This window comes from Trichechus manatus, unplaced genomic scaffold (genome assembly GCF_000243295.1).
Source record: "Trichechus manatus latirostris isolate Lorelei unplaced genomic scaffold, TriManLat1.0 scaffold00003, whole genome shotgun sequence".
Taxonomy (NCBI): Eukaryota; Metazoa; Chordata; class Mammalia; order Sirenia; family Trichechidae; genus Trichechus; species Trichechus manatus.
Window position 1 is genome coordinate 14197799 of NW_004443939.1, and position 10569 is coordinate 14208367.

General features: G+C 43.0%; 1 protein-coding gene across 1 annotated transcript in view; it reads left to right on the forward strand.

The window, feature by feature from the left end:
* Positions 1 to 10070, forward strand: part of IL12RB2 (interleukin 12 receptor subunit beta 2) — a 103437-nt gene extending 93367 nt beyond the window's left edge. Inside the window, exon 18 of the mRNA XM_023730397.1 lies at positions 2938 to 10070. Within this exon, the coding sequence (XP_023586165.1) occupies positions 2938 to 3485 (548 nt within the window). The 3' untranslated portion in view covers positions 3486 to 10070. The remainder of the gene's footprint in view (positions 1 to 2937) is intronic.
* The last annotated feature ends 499 nt before the right edge of the window (positions 10071 to 10569 follow it).

Consider the following 10569-nt stretch of genomic DNA (forward strand, 5'->3'; position numbering starts at 1 on the left):
AGGGACATCTTACACACACGCGCACATATGCACACACACACACACACACACACACACACACACACACACGGCCCTCCAGCATGTGCACAGGATATCTCTGGAAGCATACAGATAACACATATGAACTGATATTGGTGGTTGCTTCTGGGGAGGGGGGTGAGGGCTAACATTACATAGTCCACTTGAACTTAAAAAAATAAAACTATGTGCATATATTTATTTCTCAATAATAACCAGTGAATTAGAAAATCAAAAATTTAAGCAGCTTAAACATAGCCTCTGTGACGAGAGCCTTGGAGGCATCCTTGGAACCCATGTGGCTTGACCCTTGAAGCAAGTAGATCATTTTTAAAGAACCAGGCTGCTCTCATGGTGCTAGGCTGAAGCAGAAGACAGAAACACAACAGTCTGTCCTCCTTCACCTCCAGCAAAATGTGCTAGGACCTCTCAAGCCTTACACCTTCTACCACTCCCTAAGATGTGGATGACAAACCCCGCCTTAGGGCTCTGGAGAAAAGGGCCCTATCATAAAGGGGGTCACTGGGATGTTATCTATTTTGAGCTCATAAAAGCTTAAAACAGTGTCCATGAAGTGCCTGAGCTAAGAGTAATTTCAAAGGGCTTCCTCCTGGAACTTGTCAGCTAGAGAGCCTGCTTTCTAAAAGCACAGACGAGCAACCTCAATCAATATTGCCAAAGCTTTAAACAAGGCAGAGCAAACACCCCACCTTGTGAAAACAATGAGCCACTCCCACACCCTGTATAATCTCTCCCGCATCTGTGGAAGCAGCACTTTGGCAGCTCGGCTGCCCAAAGCCGCCAGCTGTGTTCCAAGCCCAAGCGACTTGCCAGGGCCAGTCTGTGCAGCAATCAGAATCCAGCACGCTCCCAGAAGAGAAGCACACACACACACACCCTCTCGCTGGTCAGGGCCCTTCGTGGCAGTCTGTCCTGAGGCAGCAGCCTCTTTGACTTTCTGGGACACTTGCAAAGTTCAAGGCAAAGGAGGGGGATACTGAGCTGGGGAACATCAGAGGCCGATCCAGACCAAACCATCTTGCACAGTTTGTCATTTGACAAATGAGGGAGCTGAGGCCCAGAGAAGCCGGTTGAGTTTCTCTAGGCCATAGAGGGTCAGACTTGAGACTAGTAGCCAGGGTTTTCCCTGTCCCAAGGCTCCTTTTTGTCATCCTACTCCTCCCTTAAGGTTCTACTGGGTGGCACAAACAGTTTGCACTCATCGACTAACCAAAAGGTTGGTGGTTCAAACCTACTCATCAGGGCTACAGAAGAAAAGCCTGGCAATCTACTTCCGTAAAGATTACAGCCAAGAAAAAACCCTATGGGAGCACTGTTCTACTCTGTAACACATGGGGTTGCCATGAGTCAGAATCGACTTGACGGCAACAGGTTTGGTTTTTGATTTACTCCTCCCTTGAGACGTGGTCCCTGCACGCAGGTGGTTTACAGACATGTAAAAAAGTGACAGTACAAAGCATCCACACGTCTAGAACCTAATGGGTGGTTTCTTCATTGTTGTGAAGTGGAAGAACAGTCACTAGGGGCTTATATGAAAGAGGAAGGTGTCACATAAGAGATGGTGGAGCACACATAAGCAGAGTGGAGACTGCCAGTTGATAAAAGTGTGGTGGTGGGACTGAGGGAAAAACGTGTGTTCAGTGAAGACCAGGATGGTGTGAGTGAAATAGCAATTTCTGAAGGGAAATGTGGGAAGGTGGAAGAAGGCAGTTGTGCAGGAGCTCGATTGCCTGACTAAGGGCTTGAAAACTTACCGTATATGTAAGTGCAAGTCATGGAGTTCTACTTTAGAAGGATCAGGGCAGTTTCTCAAATGTAAGGAGAGGCTGAGGCAGAGAGATCAATTTAAATCTATTAAAAGAAATGTTGGGGACAGCGATGGTTCAGCGGTAGAATGCTCACCTTCCATGCACAGCCACCATCTGTCTTATCAGTGGAGGCCTGCGTTCTGCTGTGATGCTGAATAGGTTTCAGTGGAGCTACCAGGCTAAGACGAGCTAGGAGGAAAGACCTGGTGGTCTACTTTCGAAAATCAGCCAGTGAAAACCCTATGGATCACAACGATCTGATCTTGTTGTGCATGGCGTCACCGTGAGTCAGGGGCCAACTTGATGGTGGCTAATAACAAAAAAAAAGAAATGTTAATAATGTGGCGAGAGGACTTGGACTCAGCAGTAAGTTTGGAAAGGAAAGAGATAATGCCATCGACGAGCTGGCAACCAACAAAGAGAGTGAGCGAGAGAATTAATAGTCAAAATAATGACAGAGAAGAAAGGATGAAAATTTCTTCCAAACATGTTATTCTGTAGGGGTCTTTCTTAAAAGCTGATCTGACAAGGTTATTACCCTGCCTAAAACCTTTCAGTAGTTTTTATCAAAGCTGAACTCCTTAGCATCCCTTAAAAGCCCCTTTGTGATGTGAGCCCCCTCCTGCCAGTCATAAAAAATAACTAGCAGCTTCCAGAATACACCAGTCCTCTTGCCTGCTATACCTCCCCACCTGGAAAATATTACACATCTCTCAGGACTCAGCTCAGCATCACCTCATCACCTGTGAGGCATGACCATAAAGCCTTCCCTGGCTCCTTTCCCAGACAGAGGCAAGCCCGACCTTTCCTTTGCACCCAGTGTGCCTTCTATGCTAGAGAAGCAGACAACACAGTTTGATTCACATTAGAAACAGGCTGGCTAAAACAGGCTGGGTTGTGGGGGTTGGAGAAAGTCCTGCTCCTGCCTCTCTGCCTCCAATGCAGACTCCCTGACAACGTTCACTTCTCTTACCTTACAAAGTGGAGGGCCCAGTGTCCCACCCAAGCTGAGTAGGCAGTGCAGGCTGTGAGGCATCTGGGAGGAGTGGAGAAGTCAGGTGTCAAGGTTACTTCCTTACAGCACTTTAAGAGCCTCTTCTACCTCCCTTCTCTCAGGAGAAGACACAGCTCCCCGTGGAAAGGCTCCTGACAGCTGGGCACACTCCTGAAGAACCTGAGACACTGGTCATCAATGAGGTCATTCATCAAGTGGCCCCAGCCTTCAGACATCCCCATCGCCTCAAGTGGCCAGAAAGGCAACAAGGAGTCCAAGGTCACTGTACATCTGTGGAAGACATAGCACCTCCAAGAGCCCTCACAGCTGAGACAAGACAACTAGGCGACCTGTACAAGATGCTGGGGGGCAGGGTCCCTGACTCAAAGCCTGGAAACCAAGTCAGCCCCTTGACAGTCCTCCCGGTGGACTTTCTTCCCACGCATGAAGGCTACTTACCCTCCAACATAGATTACCTCCCTTCACATGAGGCTGCTGTCCCTGACCCTCTGGAAGAACTGGAGCCTCAGCACATCTCCCTTTCTGTTTTCCCTTCAAGTTCCCTTCACCCACTCAGCTTTTCCTGTAGTGAGAAACTGACTCTAGATCAGTTAAAGATGGGGTGTGGCTCCCTTATGCTCTGAGAGACGAAGCTTGAAGCCTGCAAAGTCAACGAGCCCCCAACCAGCGCAGCATACCCCATCTCCCCAGCCCCCTCTCCAAGAGGGATAAAATTAAATACTCTAGTAGCCATCACCTCTGAGTGCTGCCATCAGGTCTGGGTGCTGCAGGACAGCCGGCAAGCCAGCTCATGGTTAGTCTTGGGAACCGAGCATTGGCCTTCACCCAAATACCTCATCTTGACTTTTCCAGAGCCTTAACATTACATCCTCCACCATGTGGACTTACACACTTCAGCCGGGGTTCCTGGCAACTTTCTTGGCTATGCTGGCCAGAAAGGGAAAAGGGGAGGAGAAGCCAAAACTCCTACTAGCAGTGGCCAACAGTCTAGATGACCATTCATGCAACAAGTATTTATAAAACACCTACTACATACAGGCCTCATGCTCTAGATCAGTACTGTTCAATAGAACTTTCTGAAATGGTAGAAATGCTCTATATCTGCACTGTCCAATACTGTAGACGCTAGCAACATGTGATTACTGACCACTTGGAATGTGTCTAGCATGACTGAGGAATTGAATTTTGATTGTAAATTGAAATACCCACAGTGGCTTAGTGGCTACCACATTGGACAGTGTACTCTAGATGGTAATACACTATTGAGAATTATAGGGAGCCTTCAAAACAAATTTTGACTTGCATGAACACCAGTTTAAAAGGGCCCCCAAGACAATTACTGTCCTATTTGATGAAGCCTATGAATGCATCTTTTTTTCTAATTTCCCTTTGTTTTGCTAGCGTATTGTGGTTTTATTTTGCCTTCACACTCTTTCAATGAATCAAGAGCAATTTGGAGTGCTACCATAAATCCACTGTAGGACTTTGGGCAAAGCAAGGCTTCCTCATGAAAACTTCAAGCTGATCCTCAGGCAGCTCAAGTTCAGCCTGGAAGATAATTCCCTTTTCCAAGGATGAATTGGGAACATGACCCATGTTTTATACCTTTAAAGCTGTGGCCCCAGGCTTCTCACCTTCCCTCTCCCATCTCTCTCGATGCCTTCACTATCATTTCTTCCACTGAGCTGGTGGGGAATTATTGGTCCGAACTGCTAATACTTACTGTGTCATTCAGACAGTAGTACCCTTTCCAAAAGAATATAGAATGAGAAGTCCCAAAAGGATCTTTTTCCAAAATCCCTCTCCAAGCCTGGGGCCTCCTTCACCCACACCCTATCACTGGAACTGGGGCAGCTTCTCCACTATCCTTGGTTTGGATTTTCATTAAAAAAAATTTTTTTTTTTTTTGTTAACGGATGTATACTTCTTCCCTAACCCACCAAACTAGAAATATGTCCACACTGATTCACAGCCCAGTCCTGTATAAATAATTTTTCGCAGCCTTTTGGTTTACCAGACTTCCCTGAGCTCTAGAGGTTGAAGTGATGAACATTTGTTCTACTTGTTCGTGTTGAAACTCTTTATTCATCCTTGCTTCCTGACATGCCAGACCTTATACATTTAGTCCTCACAGGCTTTCTTTAAAAAGCTTAAGGTCCTTCCTGACATTTCTATCCTATTTAGCTTTGCACAGCCCCTTCACACCATAGTTCCTTGCATCTCAGCATTAGCTGTGGCTTGTTTGCACCCAGGATGTAGTGCCCCTCCATCAACTTGTTTGAAACAGAGAAGGCCTCCTCCTCAGAAGCAGGCCAACCTATTACCTCTTGGCAGTGGGAGCTATCTTTACTGCTTTCTTGTAATACCTGTTTTCCTTACCTTTCGTTTCCTTTGGATTATGTGCTATCAATTTTTTAGTTGCTCTCCCATCCTCCTTTGTCCCCAGCACCCAGTCTCCCTTTCACCCCTACTCCCTTTCCTTTCCCTTCCAGTCCTAGGTGATGCTGCAGTCATTTGTCTCCCTAAAAGAAGAAAAATTGCGCATTACCTCTCCTGAGAAGCCTTCCTTGACTCCTTTAGGCTGCGGCAGATTCCCCTCCTCCATGCTCGCACAGCACTTACTTCCTCTACTGGGCTGTAAACAGCTTGCAAGCAGGAACCACGGTGTGTTTCCCCAGTACCACTCTTGGTTTAGAGCTGTTGGGTGCCCCCAACTTGACTTCGACTTGTAGCAAGCAACTCCATGTGAGACGGTAGAACTGCCCCCATAGGGTTTTCTAGGCTGTAATCTTTATGGGAGCAGATTGCCAGGTCTCTTCTCCCTCGGAGCTGCCAGGTGAGTTCAAACTGTCAACCTTTCTGTTAGCAGCCGAGCGCTTACGCATTGTGCCACCAGGGTCCTTTGGTCCATAAAAGGCTTTCAACAAAAAGTAAAAGATGTCACCTGCTACCTCTTTCATCTTGTTCCTTCTGTTTCAAGTCAGTCTAGCTGTGCCTGCCTCCTCTTTATTGGGACGGTTGACAGCTTGCATTTTTCATTCCCAGCTCCCATTCACTCTACCCCATTTTCATTGAAGGCACTGCTGTGATACATGTAGAGGAATTTATTTTAAAGACATATTTGAACATGTCTTTGGCTGCTCATTCTGCCAGATAAAATGTCCTGTTTCCGTGAATGACAGATGGGTAACCCTGCCTTGCCATTGCCAGGTAGTTTTCACAATTCCTTCTCTCCCAATCAATACTCCAAATCAGGTTACCAGGTTTACCAGGACTAGAAGCTCAGAAACATTCATACACCCAAGCTTTCATTCCACAGGAAAATGAGCAATTATATTAAATCCTCACTCCTGATACACATCCCAAAGCCAACCCAGAAATTTCTGCTCTACTAAAACTCACATATTCCTTAATTCTCTGGGACCTGAATGACTGTCAATACCACTGCCGAGTTCATTTTTAATGAATTCATGAGAATTTCCACTACCGTTTCTGATGTAGAGACTCTTACCATGAATTGTTCCTTGAAAAGGCCTGTTTCCTAGAAGCCAGAGACTATTTCCTTGGCTCGTCTTCCTTATTGACATTACCAGCCAATTCTGACTCATGGCGAACCCATGTGTGTCAAAGTAGAACGCTGCTCCAGAGGCTTTTCAATAGCTGATTCTTCAGAAGTAATCACCAGGCCTTTCTTCTGAGGCACCTCTGGGAGTAACTATTTGCACTACCCAGGGACTCCTTATAGACATTAGGAAAAGTCAAACTAATGTTATCTTCCTCCACTCTGTCCCAATTTCTCAGCTTTCATTAATAGGCTGCAGTTGCAACTCACCAATGCCCTGAGGCCAGTGAAAAAGATGCCAAGCTGAGCACATTCTATTTGCCAACTGTGTGTGTTAGATTCTTGGTTTTTCTCCACTAGGTTCTTTGTCTTTCACCTGATGCAGTTGTCACCTGTCCCAAGATCGATTCTCAAACCCTCGCTGTTTTCCTTTCCTAGCCTCCAGGACTCACAGAAGTTCACACTATTCACCTTTTCTGGAGGGCAGCTGGGCAATATTGAACAAGATATAAATAAGCAACTTAACTTCTAGCAATGTAGCTTAAGGAGCAGTATACACATTCTAAGTTGAACGCAGTATTCATCACAGCATTGATTATAACAGTGGAAAAGCCTAAATACCCTTCAGTAGAAACTTGCTTAAATCATGATATAGCTGTACAATGAAATACTGAATTTCATGGAATATAAGACTGCACCACTTTTAAGACGCTCCACCATTTTATGTTTTGAGTAGAAAAAAAATACTAATTAAAGTGTAATAAACCATCAATTATATGATGCAATTTTTCTCCAAATTTTAACATGTCTGAAATTGGGATGGATCTTAGAATTGATGAAAAGCGTACTATGCAGCCTTTTTTAAAAATGTAGAAGTGCTTGACATGAAAAATGGTCAGTTACAAAAGGCTGAATAGGATCATCACCACTTTTATAAATTATCACTGCACCAAAACATCCAAACGAATATCCGCCAGTATGTAACAGTGATTATCTCTGGGCTAGTCCCCTCCCCCCCGCCCCATCACAAATATGCATTAAATTATAATTAAACGAAAAGTCAACAATACCAATTTCTTCTTAAAGCCCTGAAAACAGTGGGTCAAGACAGACACTGCCGACTACTTTGAAGACATTTCCTGGTGGCTCATCACCCTCCACCCTCATTTGTCAGTGTCTGGCACTTTCACTGACTGTATTTGTACTTCTGTCAAAGACAGGAAAAGGCAAAACAGATGACACCAACAGGTGAGGCTTGGAGTTGGTGATAAGGTATTGAGTCAGTGCATTTTTGAAATCCAGAGTTTGTGTAACAAGCCAATTTTTGCCAAATTCCCATTCTAACAGGAATTGTTACAAATGATTAATAATAGCATCCAACACGGTACTTAGTGTGTGCAGGCAGTTTTCAAGTGTTTTAACTCAATTCTCACCACCACCAGTTAAGTAGGTGTTATCTGCATTATACAGATAAGGAAACTGAGATAGAAGGTTATGTAACTTGCCAAGAATCACACAACTAGTACCTAATACCAAAGAGTTTGGTTTCAGACCTCATTCTTTTAATTATTCTATAATTCCTTTCTGTGCAAAGGACAACTTTCCAGATAAATTTACATCAACTAGGGTTCTACTGCAGTTAATTATAAAATCTTTGAAGTTATTTTTACTATGCTTCCCCATACTTGTCAAGTTCAGTTCATACTTAGTTCTTGCAATAACAACCTAAAAACCAGGTAATTTTAAAACAAACACCACCAGGACGAATTTGGCACTCCTGAATTTAAGTTTATCTCCCCAGCTATTCTAAATCCTATAATTCAAGACATAGGTAGGCCACAGAAGGGAAATGCTACTCCCAAGAAAGTATTTTCTTTCAAGGAAATTGATAAATGGAGTAAAGCTATAAATAAAAGCATTAGGCCTTTTAAACAGAAAAGCAATCAGAGCAATGTGCTCCTCTCTTTGAATTAAAATAGCTATAACCAAACCAAACCCATTGCCTTGGAGTCAATTCCATTCCGACTCAAACCCAATTTAGCTACTATTTAGGTATTAGGGCTGCTTTTGACTCAGTCTTGCTTGTATAAATTCTTGAAACGTACATAACTGCCTTTCCTATATCCTATGCTAAGTGGCTCCATACTTTGCAAGTGAAGTGGTCACTGCTTTCTTCATTTACAAAGGACAAAACCATTCTTAAACTGGTTCCGCTGAGATTTCTATCACATCTCTAAGAAACATATTACGTGATGCTATGGGGTCCCTTTAAGTCAATTCAGGCTACTGAAATTGCCACACTTTAAAGGATTCTTCCAGGTACCCTGTTTTTGCCTGGACAATGTCAGGTGACGTTCAAAACACTTTCCTCTTTCACTTTCATACATTTTACCACCTACAGGTAGGTAACAGGACTCAAAGAAACACTTATGAAAGCTATTACTGGATTCTCACAGAGAATAAACTAATCTTAAAGGCCCTGAATTTTCACTGGGAAGAATAAACCCATGGCTAGGGCATTTTCGCTAGTTCAAAAAAAACTGTACCATTTATTTCAAAATTGGTTAACTTGCAACAGAACACCTGTTCCTTTATTAAACAAAATCTCAATCCACTTGCTGAAATGGCAATCAGGTATCCCTGCAAATTGCAGAGAATGTGGCCTGTGCAACCTGAAGGTACTTCTCTTGTGGGGGCCAAACCAAGAAGCCACGATACAAGCCTATGAAAAAAAAATCTCCCAAGGTGAAAAGAAGACGTCCCAAGATTTCATATAGGAACAGAAATCATACTTTATTCCATCACAGAAGAAGTAAAAGATCATTTGCCTTCGTTTCCCAGTGCTGTAAAAAATATGTTTCCTAAGGTTCTTTCTTCTCCATCTCTGGTACTTGTACTAAAATTCCATTTGAATAGACTCTTTTGTGTTCCTATAAAAACACTATCACCCTTAGTTGACCCTCTCTGATTTACGGCAGGGTAGCTTTCAGGGCAAGTGCAGAAACAGTTTTTTAAATAACACCCACATTTGACTTGCTTGCAATAGATTAAAAAAGGGAGTAAGTATAAATAACTTGCAAGTATACTTAAGTCAGTATAAGTCCCTTCTCCAGCTACAGATGCAATCTTTGAATCAATTCTTCTGAAAATCTGCAGTCATCTTTAGTTTAGTAACCCTAAGTAGCAAGAGACAGATGATCCTGAAAAAAAGGGAACACCCATGCTCTCTCCTGTAACTGAGGTGCTGGTTATTTATGTTCTTCAAGCAAGTTTACTGGCAATTTTCTCTATTAAGACTTTGCCCATTTTCTGCTGAAGAGAACTTCTTTCTCAGATGATTTATAAGTATTTTCACTGAGCATTGCACAGCATCCAAAGCACTTCTCTTATTTCAGTCAAAATGACTTTCAGCTCTAGCACTTTGCTCAAGATGTAGGGGGTCATCTGACTGTTAATAAAAACACTTCACCCTACTGGATTTTGTTAATACAGAATGAGTAAGCACCACTCAGTCTTCAAGAGATACTGTCATTATGAACAAAATACAGTGGTCGGAGGCACACACAATATAACTGCTAATATGTATTTTTTTCCAACACAACCTATACCTTAAAAATAGTTTTATTCAATCCAATCTCCCCAGACATTCTCCAGAAGCTGTTAGACTTTAGCACCTAAAGGAACCCTTGGCAAACATATAAAAAGTATATTACAAAATTTGGAACATGAATCAAGTTGAAAGCAAACTACCTGTAGATTTTAAGTAAAAACTCTTCCCTTGTTACCTTAAAAAATAGGGAAGCTACACTAGCACCTGACATTTTTCAGAGAAAATGGACAAATAAACCAATCCTGTATCTCTGAACAGAAATGTATCTCTGTGTTTAGTTCAATTCACCAATCATCTCGACCTAAACATGTTTAGCCATGAAACGCAGAGGGAAAAAAAACCCCACTACTCATCTTCTTTGATGTGTTTAGTCATCAATTTCTTTTCAAAACAATCCCAGCAGTCTGAGCACTTTAACAAAACATATAAACATATGCTTATCTAAGTATTGTCAAAGTGAGTGCCAAATGAAGCAACATTTCACTGTGGATTACTACACCCAAGGTGTGAAACCAGAAATTTAATATGCAAAGCT